Here is a 24,131-nt window from a genome sequence, read left to right as displayed (position 1 = left end):
CTAACAAATTTATTAGAGCATAAGCTTTCGTGAGCTACAGCTCACTTCATCGGATGCATTTGAAGTGAGCTGTAGCTCACAAAAGCTTATGCTCTAATAAATTTTAGTCTCTAAGGTGCCACAAGTCCTCCTTTTCTTTTTGCGAATACAGACTAACACGGCTGCTACTCTGAAACCTCCTTCACTGTATTGGGGAGCTTCCTGTGAGGACAGGGGTGACGCTGGCGATGACTATGGGAATTGTTTCGCTGTAGATTGGCCAGCCTGGTTTGTGCTGGTGTCAGCTCGGAGCTGTTCCAGTTGTTGGGCCTCCACCTTGCAGGCTGCCGCAGGTCGGCTCGGCCCCGGGGCCAGGCCCGACTCTCGGCCCCGGGGCCAGGCTGGGCGCGCGCGCTGCGGGCAGAGCGGGGGCGCTGCCTCCTGAGGCGCGGGGCGCGCGGGGGGGGGGGGGGAGGGGGGAGGTTTAATTCACAAGCCGCGAAGGCTGGGGCTCTTCTCGCGGTGGCCCTGTGTGTCGTCTCTGGAGAGGGGCCCTAGGCGCCTGCGGCAAACCAGACAGTCGGGGGAGATTCACCCCGGCTAGGTCTGCAGAACACGCGCCCCCCCCCACCCGGGGCCGCACCTCAGGGGCGGCCGGGGGCGAGGCCGTTGCCCCGGGTGTGTGTACTGGCTCCCCTCCGACGCTGCAGCTGGCCCGCCCCGCCGCGATAGACCCGCAGGCGGCGGCGCGGGCCGATGACGTCAGCTGGGCGACGCGGTTCCGGTTACTGCGCGAGTCGCCGGTGCCGCGGCTGAGTGGGGGGCGGGCTTTGGAAACGGTCCTGGCCGTTGGAGGCGGGAGCCCCGCTGCAGTCGCGCGCGGGTAAGTGCGGGGCGCCCGGCCCCTGTGGGTGCTCGTGAGTCAGCGCTGAGCCAGGGGGCGGGACGGGATTCCCCCAGCACGAGTCATCAGCCCCGGCAGCCGCTCGGCCTGCGGGCTCCCGGGCCGGGGGGCCCCGCGCTCTCCGCAGAGCGGTGCGGGGGCTCCCTGGTCGCCGCGGTGGGAAGAACAGCGACTGTCCCCAGTCGGGCTGCAGGAGCTCGGCGGCGCCTTTCCCCTGCTGGCGCTGTGGCGCGCTCCCCTGGCCTGGGGCTCAGCCCTGGGTGCGGCCTTCGATCCGAAACGGCTGGTGCCCCACCTCCTGCGCCAGGAGCTGAGCTCTGTCTCTGGTTCGCCCCTTCACTAAGCAGCCAATGCGTTCCCCAGAGCCAGAGAAGATTTTCTGTCTTTTTAAAATCTCTCTTGCCCGCCCCGCCCCGCCCCGCCCCCCACCACCCGGGTCTCTTAAAATCAAACTTGAGTCTGAATTAATTTTAACTTCTGTTTATAATTAATCTCTGACGTTAGGATAACTGAAAGAGTAGAAAAACGTTCTCTACTTCGTTCTGTTTTACTTTGTGCCTTTCAGGGTACTGTGTATGCGTGGTAGTTAATTTAACTCTTTTCCCCTATACTGTGGGTCTGGTGTAGGCCTCTATTTGTCTGCAGGATTTACACAGCAACAGGTTAGGGGAAAAGAAAAACACTTAAAAAAAAAAATAAGATAACGGGATTGGAAAACCAAAAAAATTATGAGGGACTTCCCACTAAGAACTATATGCAACTACGTTTAATTCTTTTTTTTAAAAAAATGAAGAGGTAAAAGTGTGTATTGAACGTGATAGCTTTGGGAAATCTGCAGTAAATAGGCTGTCTAAACAACAAAGAACTTTATGTAAAAACAAACAAGCAAACATCTGAGTCATGCTTTCAGAATTCTGTCCTCCTGATATTCTTTCTCCTGCACATGCATTTGGGAGTCATTTTGAACTCAATTTTGATAGGTGGTCACAGAACTTAAATGAATCAAATCATAACATAGCATATTTAGGCTTCAGAGTAGCAGCCGTGTTAGTCTGTATTCGCAAAAAGAAAAGGAGTACTTGTGGCACCTTAGAGACTAACAAATTTATTAGAGCATAAGCTTTCGTGAGCTACAGCTCACTTCATCGGATGCATTTGGTGGAAAAAACAGAGGGGAGATTTATATACACACACACACACAGAGAACATGAAACAATGGGTTTATCATACACACTGTAAGGAGAGTGATCACTTAAGATAAGTGATGGCTTATCTTAAGTGATCACTCTCCTTACAGTGTGTATGATAAACCCATTGTTTCATGTTCTCTGTGTGTGTGTGTGTATATAAATCTCCCCTCTGTTTTTTCCACCAAATGCATCCGATGAAGTGAGCTGTAGCTCACGAAAGCTTATGCTCTAATAAATTTGTTAGTCTCTAAGGTGCCACAAGTACTCCTTTTCTTTTTGCGAATACAGACTAACACAACCTGTGATTATGCAAGGCACTGAATTTAGCCGTATAGAGTGGAAATCTGTCAACTTCATGAAAAAACTCGCACAGATACAGACAGACATCATCTTCCTCTCCAAATGCAAACAGATGACATCATACCGAAAGGACTGAAGGTAAAAAATCCATTACAATCTACATACCACACAGACTATGCTGACAGCTTGTGCCACACACTCTCAAAGAAACTGCGGAACCACCTGATCAACATCCTCTACAGCAAACAGGGAAAGATTAAGAATGAGCTCTCATAAAGAACCAACCTTCCACACAAACTTCCTCGTGGCTGGACTTTACAAAAACTAGACAAGCCATTTACAAAACACACTTTGCTTCTCTACAAAAGAAAAAGGACACTAAGCTATCTAAACTACTACATGCCACAAGGGGCCACAACAATGGTTCCCGTAACCCACCCAGCAATATTGTTAATCTATCCAACTATACTCTTAGCCCAGCAGAAGAATCTGTCCTATCTCGGGGCCTCTCCTTTTGCCCCTCCACCCCCATGAACATGATACAGTTCTGTGGTGACCTAGAATCCTATTTTCGACGTCTCAGACTCAAGGAATATTTCCAACACACCTCTGACCAACATATTAACCTACAGAGACCTTCCTGCCAACACTACAAAAAGAAGGATTGTGGGTGGACTCCTCCTGAAGGTCGAAACAGCAGCCTGGATTTCTACATAGACTGCTTCCGCCGACGTGCACGAGCTGAAATTGTGGAAAAGCAGCATCGCTTACCCCATAACCTCAGCCATGCAGAACACAGTGCCATCCACAGCCTCAGAAACAACTCTGACATCATAATCAAAAAGGCTGACAAAGGAGGTGCTGTCGTCATCATGAATAGGTCGGAGTATGAACAAGAGGCTACTAGGCAGCTCTCCAACACCACTTTCTACAAGCCATTACCCTCTGATCCCACTGAGAGTTACCAAAAGAAACTACAGCATTTGCTCAAGAAACTCCCTGAAAAAGCACAAGAACAAATCCGCACAGACACACCCCTGGAGCCCCGACCTGGGGTATTCTATCTGCTACCCAAGATCCATAAACCTGGAAATCCTGGACGCCCCATCATCTCAGGCATTGGCACCCTGACAGCAGGATTGTCTGGCTATGTAGACTCCCTCCTCAGGCCCTTCGTTACCAGCACTCCCAGCTATCTTCGAGACACCACCGATTTCCTGAGGAAACTACAGTCCATTGGTGATCTTCCTAAAAACACCATCCTAGCCACTATGGATGTAGAAGCCCTCTACACCAACATTCCACACAAAGATGGACTACAAGCCGTCAGGAACAGTATCCCCGATACTGTCACAGCTAACCTGGTGGCAGAACTTTGTGACTTTGTCCTGACCCATAACTATTTCACATTTGGTGACAATGTATACCTTCAAATCAGCGGCACTGCGATGGGTACCCGCATGGCCCCACAGTATGCCAACATTTTTATGGCTGACTTAGAACAACGCTTCCTCAGCTCTCGTCCCCTAATGCCCCTACTCTACTTGCGCTACATTGATGACATCTTCATCATCTGGACCCATGGAAAAGAAGCTCTTGAGGAATTCCACCATGATTTCAACAATTTCCATCCCACCATCAACCTCAGCCTGGACCAGTCCACACAAGAGATCCACTTCCTGGACACTACGGTGCTAATAAGCGATGGTCACATAACCACCACCCTATATCGGAAACCTACTGACCGCTATTCCTACCTACATGCCTCTAGCTTTCATCCAGATCATACCACTCGATCCATTGTCTACAGCCAAGCGCTACGATATAACCGCATTTGCTCCAACCCCTCAGACAGAGACAAACACCTACAAGATCTCTCTCATGCATTCCTACAACTACAATACCCACCTGCTGAAGTGAAGAAACAGATTGACAGAGCCAGAAGAGTACCCAGAAGTCACCTACTACAGGACAGGCCCAACAAAGAAAACAACAGAACGCCACTAGCCATCACCTTCAGCCCCCAACTAAAACCTCTCCAACGCATCATCAAGGATCTACAACCTATCCTGAAGGACGAGCCATCACTCTCACAGATCTTGGGAGACAGACCAGTCCTTGCTTACAGACAGCCCCCCAATCTGAAGCAAATACTCACCAGCAACCACACACCACACAACAGAACCACTAACCCAGGAACCTATCCTTGCAACAAAGCCCGTTGCCAACTCTGTCCACATATCTATTCAGGGGATACCATCATAGGGCCTAATCACATCAGCCACACTATCAGAGGCTCGTTCACCTGCGCATCTACCAATGTGATATATGCCATCATGTGCCAGCAATGCCCCTCTGCCATGTACATTGGCCAAACTGGACAGTCTCTACGTAAAAGAATGAATAGACATAAATCAGACGTCAAGAATTATAACATTCAAAAACCAGTTGGAGAACACTTCAATCTCTCTGGTCACTCGATCACAGATCTTAGAGTGGCTATACTTCAACAAAAAAAGCTTCAAAAACAGACTCCAAGGAGAGACTGCTGAATTGGAATTAATTTGCAAACTGGATACAATTAATTTAGGCTTGAATAGAGACTGGGAATGGATGAGTCATTACACAAAGTAAAACTATTTCCCCATGGTATTTCTCCCTCCCACCCCACCCCCCACTGTTCCTCTGATATTCTTGTTAACTGCTGGAATTAGCCTACCTTGCTTGTCACCATGAAAGCTTTTCCCCCCCCCCCCCCCCCCCGCTGGTGATGGCTTATCTTAAGTGATCACTCTCCTTACAGTGTGTATGATAAACCCATTGTTTCATGTTCTCTGTGTGTGTGTATATAAATCTCTCCTCTGTTTTTTCCACCAAATGCATCCGATGAAGTGAGCTGTAGCTCACGAAAGCTTATGCTCTAATAAATTTGTTAGTCTCTAAGGTGCCACCGGTACTCCTTTTCTTTTTACTGTAAGGAGAGTGATCACTTAAGATAAGCCATCACCAACAGCAGGGGGGGGGAAAGGAGGAAAACCTTCCATGGTGACAAGCAGGTAGGCTAATTCCAGCAGTTAACAAGAATATCAGAGGAACAGTGGGGGGTGGGGTGGGGAGGAGAAATACCATGGGGAAATAGAAAAGGAGTACTTGTGGCACCTTAGAGACTAACGAATTTATTAGAGCATAAGCTTTCGTGAGCTACAGCTCACTTCATCGGATGCATTTGGTGGAAAAAAAATGCATCCGATGAAGTGAGCTGTAGCTCACGAAAGCTTATGCTCTAATAAATTTGTTAGTCTCTAAGGTGCCACAAGTACTCCTTTTCTTTTTGCGAATACAGACTAACACGGCTGCTACTCTGAAACATGGGGAAATAGTTTTACTTTGTGTAATGACTCATCCATTCCCAGTCTCTATTCAAGCCTAAGTTAATTGTATCCAGTTTGCAAATTAATTCCAATTCAGCAGTCTCTCCTTGGAGTCTGTTTTTGAAGCTTTTTTGTTGAAGTATAGCCACTCTTAGGTCTGTGATCGAGTGACCAGAGAGATTGAAGTGTTCTCCAACTGGTTTTTGAATGTTATAATTCTTGACGTCTGATTTGTGTCCATTCATTCTTTTACGTAGAGACTGTCCAGTTTGGCCAATGTACATGGCAGAGGGGCATTGCTGGCACATGATGGCATATATCACATTGGTAGATGCGCAGGTGAACGAGCCTCTGATAGTGTGGCTGATGTGATTAGGCCCTATGATGGTATCCCCTGAATAGATATGTGGACAGAGTTGGCAACGGGCTTTGTTGCAAGGATAGGTTCCTGGGTTAGTGGTTCTGTTGTGTGGTGTGTGGTTGCTGGTGAGTATTTGCTTCAGATTGGGGGGCTGTTTGTAAGCAAGGACTGGTCTATCTCCCAAGATCTGAGAGAGCGATGGCTCGTCCTTCAGGATAGGTTGTAGATCCTTGATGATGCGTTGGAGAGGTTTTAGTTGGGGGCTGAAGGTGATGGCTAGTGGCGTTCTGTTGTTTTCTTTGTTGGGCCTGTCCTGTAGTAGGTGACTTCTGGGTACTCTTCTGGCTCTGTCAATCTGTGTCCCCCTCTGGGTTTAAAATAAATCTTTAAATACGTAGTATGTCATCTGTTGCTGAGAGCTGATTTTCTAGAAAAGTATTGAATACTACAGTTATATTTGTTACTACTTGCTCTTGTGCATTAGTTGCTTGTTGAGGCACAGACCAAGGCTTAGAATTGGGGAAAAGCCTGTCTACGGTTCTTGTTTGTCGTTGCCCCCTCCCCCATTTACAGTAGGTTTAAGGTGATACTAATCTGAAGTAGGTATTTCTGAACTATTCTGTCTTCTATTTCTTGCAGAAACAGTCTTGGAGGAAAAAAAAGACTTACTCTACAAATTCAAGCTTCTTTAGACAAGATCCACTAAAGCCATCGGAAAGCAAATGTCATCAGAAATGCCAGCAGAAAATCCATTACCCACAGACCTTCCTGATGTGGAAGAAAAGATTAATTCAAATGACAATCAAGTCAAGAAAGGGGAGCCAGAATCGGACAAGGCAGAGAGCATTGGAGTTATGTCAAAGAGACAAATGAAGAAGCTAATGAAGCAGAAACAATGGGAAGAGCAAAGAGATTTACGCAGGTGTGATTTGAATTATGTCTCCTATGTTGCTGATTCCAATCCAGTATTTAATTTTAATGATTATGTATGTGAGCAGAATTTTAAGAGAATTAAAGTCAGTGTTGGTTCAAATGTGATGTATGTGAAACATGCTGGGCTTCTCTGTTAGAGCACCAGGGAGAAATTATTTTAGATGATGGTCTGTGATTCAGCGACTGTTTCTCAGCAGATTGAGGATGTCAGGAGGGTAAACCTGCCAATACTCTGCACTAATTGGCCAAAATGGTGGTTTCTGAGCAAAGAGAGAGATTATTTCTACTTTCTGAACTGGCTGAGGGTGCTGCCCCTCTATTACTGCCAGCCCCTGTAGCCTGATGAGCGAGGCTAGAACCAGGAATCAGTGAGAGTCTCCTCTTTTTGATAATACAGGATGCTGTCACAATCAGAGTGGTTTCTTATCTTTTAGTATGACGTGATGGTAGGAATTTGTTTTGGGGATAAGGAAAGGGGTATCAAAGCATGGGCTCTTCTAGATCAAGCTGAACCCCTGGTGTTACCCCAATTGGTACCTTCCCAAGACAGTGGCTATTCAGAATGAAATTCTTGAGCCTTAGTTTCCTGCCTTGATCTTGGGCTGACCTTCCCATCTCTCACACTGTAGCATACTTCCTAAACCACTGAAAAGATATGTTAGAATCTGGAGTGTAACATATATTGTTTCACTGAGACCCCTAACTGGCTCTTTTGTCCACAGTGGTTGTATAGGACCTGATCCAAGTCCCCTTTAAATAGATGGGATGCTTTCCAGTGGTGTGTGTTAGCTCTGGATCGCACACCTAGTATTACAGGTTTTCTCACTATTCTACAAACAGAGAAAAATGAGCCATGGGTTGTTTCTGAGCTTGTCTCCATTGCTACACTACTACCCAAGAAACCGGGGCAGCCTCACACTATCTCTTATTTGAACTTTTCGATAAAGTATATTTAATCTCCTAACATCTGCACCATGCAGAACATCTAACCAGCTGTACAGACCTAGCAATCCTTATTTTTCAACTGTTTATAATTTTTTAGGCAGAGACGAAAAGAGAAACGCCAGAAAAGAAAACTGGAGCGTCAGTATCAGTTGGAATCTAACAATGAAGGGAGTGACAGGAAGCGTATACGTAGGGATGTTGTTCCTAGTACTCTTCGTCTTATTATAGACTGCAGTTTTGACAACTTGATGGTATTAAAGGTAAATGAAATTTTGCTATTGGAAGCAAATGGATTCTCTGATACCAATATGGCATGATCTGAGAGTGGAAGAATTTATGGGCAGATGAAAATGAAATAATCTTTGTCTTGGTGCAGGAGGGATAGCTTATATGTTTGTTTCTTAAATCTGTCAGATTTCAAAATAGTACTGCTATGTAAACTTGCTAAAAAATAGCAGTCATCTTCCTGGAGATCAGTTCTTGTAAATTGACTTGATTCCAGAATAGAAAGTAGAACCTTGTCCCTGGTATCAGCCACTAAATTTTCTCATGCTCCAAGAGCTCTTCTGAGGGGTACTGCAGAGGTCTTTCCTCTCTTTCCTCCCCCCCCGTTCCACATATGTTTGAGGCCCCTAGCAGAGTTAGTGAGAACACATAGTATACAGCATGTTCAGTATTATGGTGATACTCAGCTCTGTTTCAGTCACATCAGAGCTGTATGGGCCAATAGAACAAGTAATTTAGAGTTTTTATGAAATCTCAGAATGGATGAAGTTGAACTGGCTTCTGGATAATAAAGAAAAGATTGGAATGATTTTGGTGGGTAGGGGTATGGAATAAGGAGAAGTAGAAACGGCACCCCCTATACTCCAAGGGAATGTCTCCACCATTTGTAAGCCAGGTGGCATCCAGAGCCGTCCCTAGGGTATAGCAAATTGAGGCAACTGCCCTGGGCTTCGCACTTCGTGGGGAAGTGAGGCGGAGGAGCGAAGAGGAGCCCCCCTACCAACCTCCCCCAACCCCTCCAGCGCTTCCTGCCCACCTGCGGGCCCCGCTGATCAGCGGCTCTTCCTCCCTCCCAGTGTCTATGGCCCTTTCAGCGTCTGGAGGCGCTGGCGGGGTGGGGAGCGAGGGCTCAGCATGCTCTGGGGAGGGGGTGGAAGAGGGCAGATGGGGCCTCGGGGGAAAGGGGTGGAGTGGGGACGGGGCCTGGGCAGAGCCAGGGGAAGAACCCCCTGGCAGATAGAAACTTGGCACCTATGTCCCGGGCCCTGCACCCCTCTAGGGATGGTCCTAGTGACATTTGAGTTTTACTGTACCACTTGTTGACTACACAGCAGCTGTAGACAAAAAGGCATATTTTTTTTTACCTACATCTGGCAGGAAGAGTGTGCCCTTTTCTTTTTTGATGCAAGCCTTTCTATCATAATCTGTCTCTATTATTTGTATTATTATAGCACTTAGGAGCCCTGTCATGGACCAGGACCCTATTGTGGTAGGTGCTGTACAAATACAGACCCTAAGGACGGTCTCTACCCTGAAGAATTTACAGTCTGAGTAATGAGTCAAGACTAAACCAAGACTAAACTAAATTACACTGGTGAGGCTGCACGTTGAAACACTCAAATTCAAACTAGCGCAAAATACATAGGCAGCTAGAGTGTAATACAGGGAGCATATAACACTAGTACTCAGTGTCACTGTTGTCCAGTAGGTTTCTGGGTAGAGTTCAAAGTGATTGTATGAACCTATTAAAGTCCTAAATGGGTTGGAACCCAGTTACCTGAGGCATTTCTCTTTGTCATACTGTCACGAGTGAGATCAGAGGTACTCCTTTGAGATACATGAGAGGTTGCTGCTGGTAGGGCATTTTCTATAAAAGTTTCTAGACTCTCGAATGCACTTCCTTCCTTTGCATGCAAAGCCCGTAGTTTTTCTCAGGTATTTATGGAAGCTGACGGATTATAGGTGGAAGGTCTGGAGTGTTTGATTGTTTCATGGTATGGTTGGTTAAAGGGAGGTCATTGTTTGTTTTTTGTTTGTCCTTTGTTGGATAGTCTAAACATTGTTTTTATTTCAGTTACATAAAAACATTGTATTGATGAACTTCATATCCATGATTTGTTTGAAATAATAACAAAAAAAAAAAAGTAAATTTCCCTGGGGTGTGTTGTGTGGGTGTGAAAGGGTGTTTTTATAGTTAAAATATGCATGATAAAGGGGTCTATTCTGTTCCTGGAAGTAGTTACACTTATTATTATTGAGTTACAGATTGTATGTTCTATGTAATAAGTCAATGAGTGACTGAATAATAATGTGGCTCGAGTCACAATTATTGTAATAGTGGTTAAATATGTACTCTATGGGAGATGCATATATTTGTGTGTGTACATAATTCCCTTACAGCTGTCATTCTCCTTTTCTCTGGAAGGGTCTGATGCTCTCCTGCTCAGGAATCTATTTTGCTGGTTAAAAGCTTCCTTTCTCTCTCTCTAGCTTCTGACTGACTCTTGGTAAAGCATTTTGTGGTGATCTGTCTGAAGGACTGTATAAAAACAAATTGTGTTACATACAGGATGTCAAGAAGCTTCACAAGCAAATTCAGAGATGTTATGCAGAAAACCGTAAAGCATTACATCCTGTACTGGTATGTTACAACAACTGTCTATATTTGAGCACTGGCCATGCTTAGTGAAGTACAGAGCATGTAGAAGAGGCAGTCCTTGCCCAAAAGAGAGTATAATTTTAGTAAAATGAAAAAAATAACTTAATTTGATCATATTTCTGTCATTCCTGTATTAAAGGAATGCTAACACTACCTTCCTGATAGTGACCACCATAAAAATACCTACATAGATGAAAAGGCATGTGAATGTCAGTATAAATAGCTTTTGGATGTGCACTTTTCTTTCTGCAGGCCATAAGGCAAAAAATGATTAGTCCTTAACCCTTTGTACTGACCATTAAAAAAATATTCTTAGTGCCAGATTCCTCTGGTAAATTAATGAAAGTGAGTTTTAGTTAACACTTCAGAATAAAAAGCTTGTCTGATAAAGCATTTGTGGTGACAAATCAGCATCTTGAATTTGGGTATTTTGCACTTTTTTTTTTGTATCCCTCTTAAGTTTTACTTGACCAGTCATGGAGGCCAGCTGAAGAACAACATGGATGAAAATGACAAAGGATGGGTCAACTGGAAGGTAATGACAGAAAATTAAGCAATTCTGTGACTCTGAAATTTCCCAAGAAAAATACAGTCTTAATATTCATTCAAAGATTACTACAGTTTCTTTGGCTTGTATCTTTTCCATGTACTATATTTTATCAAGACATCAAAAAAGTGGTGTTAGTTTAGCTCTTAATGACTTCAAGTGACTTTGAGTGAATTTAGTATTCATATGAGTGACTGTTCTGACATGAGACTAGCTTTGTATAAGTTGGCATTTCTTCAGTTAATATTGCTGATGCATCTCTGTGCTGACTTGTAATGCTTCCACTCCTTGATTCTTGCTATTCCTGGCTTTTTATTGTCAGATTGTATTGACTAACCGTGAAACTAAATACATCTGTTATGCCTTGATCCAGACTAGATTCTGGTTTCCAGAGGTGAAGTGCTAGGGAGCTGGCCCATACTATCTTGCCTGGCTTCAGAAAATAACGCCAGTATTGTCAAGAATGGCACATTCAGTAAGATTGCTGACATACTGGGTTTCTTATCCTTGTAACTCTTTTTTCTTTAATAATGTTCCTATGTTGTTTTAATTATCTGCATGAGGAAGGATTGCCTAGGAGGAAGTCAGAATTCCTTACTCAGCTCTGTCAAATGTTGTGTGACCTTGAGCAAATCTCTTTGGGTATGTCTACACTGCAATAAAACACCCATGACTGGCCTGTTAGTTTGGGGCTATAAAATGATTTTAAAATAACATATGATCTACATGTATGTCTGTCTTACCTAGAGGCTTACCGTTCCCTGATGGTAGTCTGGGTGGCCCTAACTTCTTCAGATATCCCCCACTAGGGGTGTCTGTCTAGTCTGCTGGGTCTGATTCACCCACACAACTACTCCCTTTCTTGAAAGTGATCATTTTTAAACCATGTGATAAATCTGTACGTGATCTTTTTCCTATCCTGGCATTCTTTCTTAACAACACTTGAGCGTTTGCAGAGAAGTGGCATATCTTGAGCTATTCTTTCCTTCCTGCTTGATTTTTCTTACAGCACCTATTAAACTAACCCAATATATTCATACAGTAACTTGGTCAACAAACTGTATTCATAAATTATAGACCAGTTCCATCACACAAGTCCTGGTAACTGCTTTTTAAAAGCTGCAGCAGAAACCTTTCTTGCCAAGCAATAGCTGAGCATTGGGGGGAGGGATAGCTTAGTGGTTTGATCACTGGCCTGCTAAACCCAGGGTTGTGAGCTCAATCCTTGAGGGGGCCATTTAGGGACCTGGGGCAAAAATTGGGGATTGGTCCTGCTTTGAGCACAGGGTTGGACTAGATGACTTCCTGAGGTCCCTTCCAACCCTGATATTCTATGATTCATTTATTCTGGCTTCCCTTTCGAAAAAAGGTCTTGGAAGTGATTTAGGTCCGCAGGGAGTCACAAGTGTTTGACCTCTTCTGAGAGTCCAGAGGAATTGCAGAAGGCCTTAAACTTCTCACAAGCCACTGCTTCAGAGAGCTGTGCTGGGAACTGTGGGTTCAGTACTTGGAAAGCAGTACAGTGGATATGGGACAAAACTGTATTTGATTTGGCATGGGCAGCATGGACACGCTGCTCCATGGGTACTTCTGCTGGTGTTTAGCCTGGCCAAGCATTATTCAATAGCATGTGTAACCTTTGAACTTCTTTGTATCTCAAAGGATATCCATGTTTCATCAGAGCATTATAATGAACTAATGAAGAAGGAAGACCTTGTGTATCTTACATCAGACTCCCCTGACGTGCTGAATGAACTAGATGAGACTAAAGCCTATGTAATTGGAGGTCTGGTGGATCACAATCACCACAAGGTAGACAGATATTACTTTCTTTAAAGCTGTTCTTTCCGCATCTAATTCAATGTTATTACTGAGCACATGCAAATCAGCAAAAACGGATACTTATTTAAAAAACATATTGGTTGATTTTGTGCAATAAAACTCTTAAAAACCAAAACGTTGTTCTAGAGGTGGTTGTATGTAGTGACTTTTTGCTGATTTGTTTTTTTTTAAATGTATGTTTTGATTTTATCTTTTACTTTAAATTTAAACATGGATCATTATAGATTTGATCTTCTGTTGTACCCACTGAAGGCCAGATTTTCTGAAAGAGATCTTTGGATTATGTGTATTCAGTTATTCACTTGCATGTGTAAATGAAATTGTCATGATTGTACATGTAATGGATCTTGGACATCCTTCTTTAATAACTTGGTTTGTCAGTATGGCCTAATCAAGGAACACATTTGCCTCTGGGTTCTAGTTCCATGCCTGGACATGACATTGTACTCTGTGCAATTGGCATGTCAGTTAGACTGTTACTGGAAGGGTTAGAGCACTATTAAAAATTATTTCCTTTGGATAGTGTACTGAACTAATGCCCTTTAACCTATTTAATAGTTCATGGGTCATAAAAAAATTTGGGGGGATAAATTTTGTCTTGGCAATTGATTCTTCAGAACAAAGCAGATTGAGCTACTGTCAAAGGCTGAGAACTAAATGGGGCTCTATTTGCTTGCCGAATGTAGTCCCTGCAGTACCAATTCCTTACTTTTTCATAAGCATTAAAGTAGTACTGGAATTTAAAAGAAAACAAAAAAACACTACTCTGTGGCATCTCTTTTAAAAAAAATAAACAAACAAACAGCTCAGGTAAAACTGAGTTTGAGTGTTTGCTAAACAAGATACAAATCTGAATAATTTGTATTATTTCTTACTGTGTTCAACACAAACACTCCCTTAAAACAGACTGTACTTCCCACTTTGTCTTGAGTTGCAACAGTATGACGCTGCTTGCAAAATCCCTGCCTGAAAACAGTAATTATCATATTCATTTTGTCTTTCTTTCCCAGTGGTAGAAAGCTCATTTGTATTGTACAGTCTGATCAAAAATCGTGATTCTTGGTTAACTTTTTTGGGGGGTGTCTTTGCTGCAGGGGATTACTTACAAAAAAGCACTAGAACAGGGAATTGGTCATGCGCAGCTTCCTCTTGGAAATTTTGTGAAAATGAACAGCCGGAAAGTACTGGCAGTTAATCATGGTAAGTCAGGAGTTTGAAAAATAAAAATGAAAATGTTACAGAATGTGTCAGCAATATCAAATTATATGAATCTTCAAAAGTACGTCAGAGTATAAAGACCTAATTCTTATTTCAGTAGGCTGGATGCCTTTAATCTTTATAAAAGTGAGATTTTTTTTCCAACCGTGCCTGAGTGACTTAGGAACTTAAGTCCCATTGAGTTGTCCTATGGAAAACATGCCACTCTTGAAAATCCTATCCACAGTGGCTAAATTCCCTCCTTGAAAACGGTCAAAGGACCAGAATATTAGGATTTACCTTTGTGTTTCTATTCCCTTTAAAAGATAAATGCAAGGGATGAAAAACTGCCACTGTTTCACAGTTTTGGTGTGCATTGATTTCGTGGTGGATAGTTGCACAATTTATTCAACTTGCTAGTAGCAATATTCTGTTTCCTCTCCCTGATTCTTTTGCATTGGCATTTAGCAAGAGCCCAGAATGTGTGTACTTGGTTTTCGGAGTCTGTTAGATTGAGCTATACAACCACGCTCTCTACCTAATCTTTTTTTTTTTTAAAAAAAGCCCTTAGTCTTTCAGTTTCTTTCAGGACACCTGCGACCTTTAAATAATTAGTTAGATTTAAATATAAGCATATGCAATATGGTTGCTGCTCAACCTTTTTTAAATTTGGTTTTACTATTTTGTGTGTCTTTATTTTGCACCATTTGAATTTCTTCTACCTTCTCTTATTTTATTGAAAATGTCTAAGTTTGGTTTTATTGTTGTTGCTAAAAGTATTTATTCTCTTAAATATTATCAGATGAGGATGATGTATGCAATGGCATGTACATCCACTGGCAATTCTGAGATTGGATGAGCATCATAAATTTAGCAGAGAATCAGCTATAACTTTTGAATCTTAAGTCACTAGTTAATGATTAAGCTTAAGTATTACCAAAACCCAAATATTGGAAACCTTTCACACACACACAACTGTAGCTTTAAATTTTGTATCACAAGGTAGAGAACAGGGTTCCACATATTATCCATAAAAAACTGCAGGATATTAGTTGGGTCCATTATGGTAGTTCTCCTGCAACAGTCATATACTGACCTCTAGTACAGGGGTGGGCAAACTACGGCCCAGGGCTGCATCTGCCCTCCAGATGTTTTAATCTGGCCCTCGAGCTCCCACCAGGGAGCAGGTTCCGGGCCTTGACCCGCTCTGTGCGGCTCCCAGAAGCAGCAGCATGTCCCCTCTCCTGGTCCTACGCACAGGGGCAGCCAGGGGGCTCCACATGCTGCCCCCGCCTCAAGCGCTGCCCCCACAGCTCCCATTAGCCGGGAACCACAGCCAATGGGAGCTGCAGGGGTGGCGCCCATGGACAGGGTAGCGCACACAGCCACCTGGCTGTGTCTCCACATAGGAGCCGGAGGAGGGACATGCCGCTGCTTCTGGGAGCTGCTTGAGGTAAGCACCCCCCAGAGCCTGCACCCCGGACCCACTCCCATGCTCCAACCTCCTGCACTACTCCTGATCCTTCTCCCACCTTCTGAACCCCTCAGGCCCACCAGCCAGAGCCCTCACCTTCCCTGCACTCCAACCCTCTGCCTCAGCCCAGAGTCCCCTCCCACATCCTGAACTCCTCATTTCTGGCCCCACCCCAAAGCCCTCACCCCCTCCCACACCCCAATCCCCAGTTTTGTGAGCATTCATGGCCCGCCATACAATTTCCCTACACAGATGTGGCACTTGGGCCAAAAAGTTTGCCCACCCCTGCTCTAGTATAATTTCTGGGAGCTATCTTCTAGGCTGGGAGTCAGATCGCAGTTCTATTCCTGACTCTTCTGCTGATCCACTGTGTGTTTTTGGGCAAGTCTCTTAGCCTCTCTGACTCTTTTTGTATCTATCTGTAAAATGGGATTTTTTTTATGTTTATTTGCCATTGTAAAGCATTTTGAGAACAATAATTGAAAAGCACTAAACACGTAAAATACTTCTATTAAAATCCAATGTTAATGCAATATCCTTGTTGAGGATTTTAGGCACAAAAAACAGGAAATTCAACATGTTGGGTGCCTTTAACTATTGTAATTCAATCCCTTGCACATTTTGCAACCTTAATATTATTTGGCCCAATTTTAACAGGAATACTTGCATGCAAAGTACAACTTGACATGAATAAGGATGGCAGAATTGGGCCACCCCATTCTGTATCTGTATGTATAATGTAAGGGATATTTTTGTGGGTTTTTTTTTTACTATAAATATATATTTGCATTTATTTCACTATGTGCTATTGCACAGTGAAACACCTGTTTGGTTCTAACTCTGCTGTTCTTGGAAATGAAAGTTATAGTACCAGGTCCCACAGGCTGGGCACTCTTCCTACTGTCTCAGGGGGGCATGAAGAGGGATAGATCCATACCATAAACATTTTAGTAGGGTTACCATTCTCTCAAGCATTTTAATTAAATAGAACCCCCAGGTGGTGGAAGATGGACAAGAACATTGTTAAATTTACATTTGGGATATAATTAGATCTCATGGAGGATTTTTAGCGTGGGCTCTGGGGCATGGGAGGGGGGCAGTGCACAGATTCCCAGCCAATGGGAGTTGCGTTGATAGTGCTCGGGGCAGGGGCAGCACACAGAGCAACCTGCTGCACTTCTGCCTAGAAGCAGCTGGGACAGGTGGCCGCTTGCGGGGAGCTGCCCAAGGTGAGCAGCCCATGGATCTGGTACTCCCTCCCGCACCCAAACTCCCTCCCAGAGTCTGTGCTCCACAGCCCCTCCTGTACCCCAACCCCCTGCCAGCTCCACGCCAATTGTACTATAAACCAGAATTTCAGTGAAGATCAGAAATACTGGTTTGTAGAGCTTTCTGGTTGGTGAAGTGCCAGGTAAAACAGCTTTTACTGTACTTGGTTTACGATTTAAAAGATTCTCATCTTTTGGATCTAAAATGCAGTATTGGGCATAGTCGAAAGATGATTATATGGATAAGTAACTTTGTTTCCTTCAGTTAAATGCAACATTCTAAGACTAGTACTTTGTAATATTGGAAAATGTTGTTTGAAATTTCCCTCCACGTCTGAATATTCTTTCTAGTTCTGGCAGCTGTATTGAGACCACTCTCTCTATCAAGACTGTGAGCTAGGAACTGCTGGCTTGGATGCTGTGTACCTTTCAGCATTAGGCAGAAGTTAAGCAACTTTCCTCCATTTCCCTCTCTGTAAAATGTAGATATTTACTTGTCTGTTTGGAGGATCATTGTGAGGATTTAACTGCTTATAAAGCACTAAGAAGTTCAAGCATACTACATATAGAATAATTATAAAATATTATAACAAGGCAGGTCAAATTTAGGGCCTACATTAACTTGTGTCCTTTTATTTAAAAACAAATACAACTAAATCAGTGTGGCATAACTGTGGTGGTCCCATTTTTCCATTGTCAGAGTGCGGTGAGTGGGTGGGTGGAAGAGATGACAACTATTTTTGTTTGGGTAATTATCTTTTCTTCACCATTCTTTAGTGTAGTAAAAGGAAGCAAGTACATTGTATGCCTGGGTTGGGTGTATCTCCATGACTTTGTAAGGCTGTTCTAAATAATTTTCAAAGCATACTTATTTTGGGGGCAGAGGGAAAGCTCATACAAGAACTGACTGCTGCAGCAGTACTGCATTTTTTGTGTAATCTGGAGGGCTTTATTTACTTCACATTGTTGCGGGAAGAGGTAAGATCCTTGCAACAGTTGGCTTTTGTTTTTAAATGTGTGTTCTTTAAAAATTAGTCTCTGTTCCTGTCAGAAATTCAGTTACTTCACTATTGAAGAGCTGGAGTCTCTCTTGGTTGCAGTGTTTGAGATAATCCTCTCTTATCTGGAGAAGAGAAACTGGAAGGAAGCATTTTTCAGCATCTTGCCACCGCGGAAAGGGGCCAGTCCTCTGGGCGAAGCCAATGACTCATCCAAATGTGAGCTGCGTGAAAAAGAAGCTGGTGAAGATAATAGCTCAGACAGCGACTAAGCAACTGTGGAAGTGGGCAGGAATGTAAAGTGCATGTGTCACAAGGGATAGAAATAAGACATGAGTTAGATTGTTCTCAGAGGTTTCATCTATCTAACTAGTGGTATTTAATTGTTTAAATGGCTACGCTTGGAAAGGAGTGGTAAAGATAAATGTTATTTTTACCTTGAAAATACTTCCTTTTTTTTAGCTTTTTATAAAGTAAATTAATGGCAAATGCAGAACTTATTTTGTTATGGAAGCTAATATTTATTTTCCTTTTGAAATATTTTATTTTATACATACAGAACAGTTTTATTTTATTTTCTTGAAGCTTGTGATGGAAGCTAATAATTAATGTGTTAGTAACTGTCCCTATTTTGTGTATGTACCCTTGATATTTTATTATTATTCTTTACCCACTCCTATCCTATATTATGTCTTGAAAGCAATGAGTGTCAAAGGTTAATGAATCTGAAAGCTCCTTCTGGCATTGCCTGTTGCAAAGTGTGCATAACTTCACTGTCATTGGGGGCTTTTCTGAACAAAGAATGGTCTTATAGTCGCTGAAAAAACATTGGGAGCCAAGAACTGTGCTCTGGGCCTGCTTTGGACACTTTAAGACATAATTTTTTAAAAAACATCCTCCATCACAGCACACCTGCCTTCTCTGGCAGGGCTGTGAGTATTTCAAAAAGAGTTACTCTTCTTACCTGTTGAACTGAAGCTCTCTGTTCTAACTAAATTTTTAAAATAGCCATTTCAATACTCCTGAAGCAGGCCAAAAGACAGCCTTGCGGGGCAGAAGGTGTCCTTTCACACTAGAGGAGCCATTCTCTCATCCCTTTCTGCAGGGACTATCCAGAAGGGAGCCAGTTATAGGGTAGCTTTTGGGATGTGGACAAGTATCTACTGAGAGCAATTCTGCAATCATCAGTAGACTCCCCAAGAGCTTTTGGATGATAGCAACTTCTGGTCACTTGTGGCGTGGGCTGGTTTTGAACAGGTAATATAGATGTAACTAGCTGTGTATCCAGATCCTGTCCTCCCTCCACTGTCACCACTTTCAGACTGGGAGTTGAACTGGAATATGTGTAGATGTATATGTGGCCTATAGTTTTACAGGGTTGGCAACAAGCAAATTATGATTTGACATGTTCAGTGTGGTCATTTTTAATGCTTCTTTTAATATAAATTAATTTTGAGAACTCTTTAGGCAGCCATCTGATAAACTACAGTGAAGATTCATCTGCCTTAGTTCGTGGACAACAGTTTGTTGCTCAAATAAAATACTGTGGTGGGTTTATTGTGTAGATATGCCAAGAGAAATATGTTAAATTTTGTCTCTGAACCGGGAGAAACTTTGGGACAAAAGCATTGTCTTGTTTTGTTTGAAGAGCCAAAGAAATGAAATGCCAGTACCAGTTTCCTCTGTTAATAAACAAATGTATAAAATAGCAAAGGTACAAAGTGTATATATTACAATTGAGGTATTGCATACTGCTGCACATAGTATTCATTAAATCTGATCTAAGCATTTGAAGTTTCAGTTAAGATTCTCTAATTCTACCACGTGTCTTGTTTCCTTCTCAGATTTGAGCACATTAAAATTAAATGCTGCAATTTATTCATGTGGAATTTAATTCCACAACTCTAAAAGGTAGTTCTTCTGCATTGTTCTATTGACCAGAACTACTTTTTGGTATGGTGGAAGTTACGTTTTTTGTTCTTTAACAACAAAATATATTCTCTTGTCTCTTTACTGGTGTGATTACATATTAAGCAAGAATTCATTTTTTTTAACCCAAAGAAGCTCTGAAATGGACACTTTACATCATCTTCTGCGGATAACTTTGAAATATATTCATGTCTTTGTTTCAACATATTACACACTTACGTTTTCCTCTCTAGTGTGTGTTAGCCACTGCCTCTCATTTGGTTTCTCTCTTTTTTTTTTTTTTTTTTCCCCCACTAACATATCACCATGTCTTACTGTGTCAAATATAATGATTTGAAAGTGGTTATAAAGCACTCCTCATTACCATTTTTTTTAAATAATGAGTTGCATAATGTGCAAATCGGTCATTTGCAAGTAGGATTCTCTTGATCAATGAAACAGAGCAACACAAAATGAAACATTCAGGACTTCTGTCATGGGCAAAGTGATTCATTTTGGAGAGGAGATGTGACTCTCAACTTCCCATTAACTTCAAATTTGCACTTTTTAAGACAAGCAACCTAATTTTTCAGCTCGGTTGGCAGTTGTAAGGCGCCATGATCTACACATGAGCCGGATCAGTTTAACTTGACTCGTTCCTCTCTCTCCCGATGCATCATATCTTCTCCTTTGTCAGTATTTTAAACGACATGCACTTTGGGGCAGGGACATCTTGGTTTTGTTTCTTTTCGAAGGCTGAGTATATTGTTGATGTTATACCATAAGTAATATCAGTTGAGTTGTGCAATCCTGATGCCTCTCTGAGGCAATATCAAGAGTGGTGGCAAAAGGTAATCAGTCTTTTTGTTTTTGTTGTTTTTTTCCCCTTTCTCCAGATATTTAGGTGGTGTTTATCACAGGACACTATATCTCCCACATTCATTTTGACATAAAATTTAACTTTAATTCACTGTTTATAGTCCACTTAATAGTATTCAACATTATTCCTACTTATTTATTACTCTTTATCTGCTTCCCTCTTAACGGTTTATTGAAATTACGTTGAACTTCTACCCAGCCGGCAGAGCTCTGCGCTCACGTTTTTGAAGAGTGAAGCTCTTGAAAACTTGTCCTTTAGTAAGGACAGTAAAGAGTACATAACTCATAGCTATTTGTGTGTGTTGTGCATCGCAAAGATTGTACGTTTAATAAATCAGCCAAGTTTCCAATAACATGGGAATAGCTTCCAAGAGCGATGGAGTATAAATTGCAACCTGAGCACTTCATGAAGTGTTTAAAAATGCTTGATGTGAATGTGAGTGTTTTAAACTAATGTAGCAAAATTCTCAATTACTGCGGGACAATCTCCACTCATTGATATATTTTGTTTTCCGCAACCAAATCTCTGTACAACTTTTCATGAGTGATGTAGCTGAGTACTGTATTTGGATTCTAATATCTAAATGGTATTGTTAAATCTATTGACCTAAAGTTGGGTTATTGCTGATTATGTACTCTATGTATCATATGACTTTTAAAAACAAGCTTTGTATTTGTGGATAATCTAAGCACTATGAACAGATGTACAGATACTCTTTTCTTAACCTATTTATTATATAATTTTTTTAACATTAGCTTTAATAAAATTTTTAAATTTGAGCCGTTTCAATCACAGCAGATAGGATCCTGAAGACTGCAGACTCAACTGTTAGTGTCAGGGACAGTGATAGTTTGAAGATAGGCCATCTCATTTTATTACAGTAGGATGAAATGTGACAACCTCACAAGAATAGTCATGGGAGTCTCCATCACTGCTGTGTACTGTCTTTTTGAAGGGAAGCTAAGTAACTAAAAGAGCAGGTGCTCAAGGGCATGGAGTGAAAGGGGGAATTGGAAGATGTGCACACTTTATTTAGCTTAGGAAAATTTAATCATAAAGCATTTTTATTAGGATCAATCAAAAATTAGATTATGTGCAATGGCTTGTCACTAATATGTTAAAGGACTATTTGACCTGTTAAATATATTTATTGGAGCACTTATGCTAAACGTGTGAGTGTACATATCTTGCAACTTATCTTCAGTGAGAGAGAATGGGGGGAGACTAGCTTTGTGTCATTATGCAAATGCAGTAAGTTACAGATGGTATTGGGGAAAAAACTCTTAGAAAATGTTGTTGATTGTAGTTGTCTTTGTAAACCAACACACTTCCCTCTCTAATATATTTGCTCAATAAGCTACCACAAGCAGTTTCAGAGGAAAGTTAAGCATGCTGTTGAAAGGACACATTAGCATTGTTGCCATCATTTGTTCAGTAAGGACTCTCATACTCGGTTAGATTGGGCTTGTTCTTCAAACTGACTTGGTATCATTTAATTTAAAGAACAAAGGTAAGTAATGAAATAATGTATCAATTCAATCAAGAGACGTCAGTTGTTTTCCCTGCATCCTTAACTTGCCCTATTGTCCTTTAGTTCATGGTACTCAAACTTTTTCCTGGTATGTACTGCATCTTAACAGTAGTGAGCTGCATGGATCAACTGTCACATTCAAGACACCTATCCTCCCATTCACTGTAGAATAATGCTGCTGGAGCAACAATAGCAATTGCTTACATGGAAAATTAGTATTAATTTAAAGTATTTTAAATTATGTCCTTTCTTTTCAATGTGACTTAGTAGGTGCAAACAAGGAGCAAGCGATAGCATCATGTAACCATTCAGTTTTGTTAACCAGGGGGCCGCAGCCCAAAGGTTGAGAACCTCTGGCCTAGATCTTTTATAGTGAACTGACAGGATTTGCATGTTCACAATATGACTACACAAGATCTTAGAGCTGAGGTTGCTGCTTAGTTCTTAATGCACTCTTTTTTGCTCTGACAAGTATGAATGGGCACCATGCTATAATAACAGATAGAAATGATTTTCGGTCAGGATGAGAACTTGCAGAAGGGAATTCGAAATATTGTTAGTTATCAGCTTAAATTTCCCTGAAATGGCATGGCACAGCATTAGTAAAATTTTCCAAAATTGCCACACTTCATGAAGGAGCATGTCCCGAGACATAGCTGAATAATCTTACTGTGGAACTATAAACTGTATTTGGCCAAAAAGTAGGGGTCACGTTTTTTATTTTGTTTTGCAAAACTTGATTGATTGGGGTTTGTTTTTTGCATAACCAAAAACAGGTGTGACCTCTCTTATCCAAACATGCCAAAAAGGATGGGTTAAGGTAAGATTTCAATAAATGGTTCCAGTTTTAAATAAGCTGTGCTTGCCACCATTTCTGTGATCTTGGGTTTATTTAGTTGGTTTTGTTGGGCATTTTTGTCTGTCCTTTCTTTCCCCGCATTCCCCTTTCCCCCCACCCCCAGTGTTAAATACATGACACTTCTCAGCTATTGTGAGAGGAATTGATCTAGATAATTGCTTGTTTTCTGAAAAAAGAGTATGTCATTCTACCTGCAGTCATGTCTTTTCTAGTGAACTAGGATTGAAAATTTAGGGTCAGCTTTTCAAAACCTGGTGCATGACTTGCACCCTGCAAAACATACATGTGCCCATGTACCTCTATAATTACATGAGCAGTTGGTGTATCCACACACAATGTGTCTATTTGTGGGCCTGACTCCTGTGCACAAATGTGTGTATACGTGCACATACTTGTTAGGGGCAAGTCAGCTGCCAAACTTAAACTTGTTGTCTGAGTTTTTTGATCAAGTTGCTATCCTGTCATATGCTCTACTCTAGAATGCAGAGAAAAAGATTAGTTCTGTGGGTTACAACTCCACCCACAGCTAAAGTTGTAATCATCAAGATGTAATATAGTACTGCCCAGTTGCTGTACAGTGCATCATTTCAGAGAGGCTAGAAAGCATAACATCAGTGGATATTCTCTTCACTTGATGTTCCAAGTTAATAGCAAATTTAGGTTTCCTTAAAGATGAAGTGCCTGTATTAAGAGTCTTGCAGGGTAGATGAAACTTGTTTTATTTACAGTTCTCTTAACCTTACTTGTATAGGCATTTTGAATGAAGAGCATATCCAAAAGTTTCCGGAGAAGTCGTTCTGTATGTACTTTTCAGTAGTTTTTGATGAAACACTTAGGGACTAAATGAAATTAACACAAGTTTGTTTGTTTTTAAAGGGGGAGCCAGCTTTAGGTATGCTTTTAATTATTGTTGCTAATAGTACATATGGTAATACTTGAAGGGAACAATTGTGCTGTTTCAGAAGCTTTGAAGAGGAAG

At 41.9% G+C, this 24,131-nt stretch overlaps 1 protein-coding gene across 2 annotated transcripts; it reads left to right on the top strand.

The window, feature by feature from the left end:
• The first annotated feature begins 526 nt into the window (after positions 1–526).
• Positions 527–19,762, top strand: TRMT10A (tRNA methyltransferase 10A). Of its 2 annotated transcripts, none has more exons than XM_038399799.2 (8): positions 527–862; positions 6,745–7,027; positions 8,081–8,243; positions 10,559–10,630; positions 11,109–11,183; positions 12,858–13,007; positions 14,132–14,237; positions 18,077–19,762. In XM_038399799.2, the coding sequence occupies exons 2-8, from the start codon at positions 6,828–6,830 to the stop codon at positions 18,244–18,246; spliced, it is 936 nt and encodes a 311-aa protein (XP_038255727.1). In that variant the 5' UTR covers positions 527–862; positions 6,745–6,827; the 3' UTR covers positions 18,247–19,762. The 2 variants fall into 2 exon arrangements, with proteins under 2 accessions (XP_038255727.1, XP_043368897.1); XM_043512962.1 differs by having other exon boundaries at positions 732–877; positions 6,741–7,027.
• The last annotated feature ends 4,369 nt before the right edge of the window (positions 19,763–24,131 follow it).

This window comes from Dermochelys coriacea, chromosome 4 (genome assembly GCF_009764565.3).
Source record: "Dermochelys coriacea isolate rDerCor1 chromosome 4, rDerCor1.pri.v4, whole genome shotgun sequence".
Taxonomy (NCBI): Eukaryota; Metazoa; Chordata; order Testudines; family Dermochelyidae; genus Dermochelys; species Dermochelys coriacea.
The sequence above is the reverse complement of the archived record's forward strand: the minus strand, read 5'-3'. Positions and strand labels throughout refer to the sequence as shown.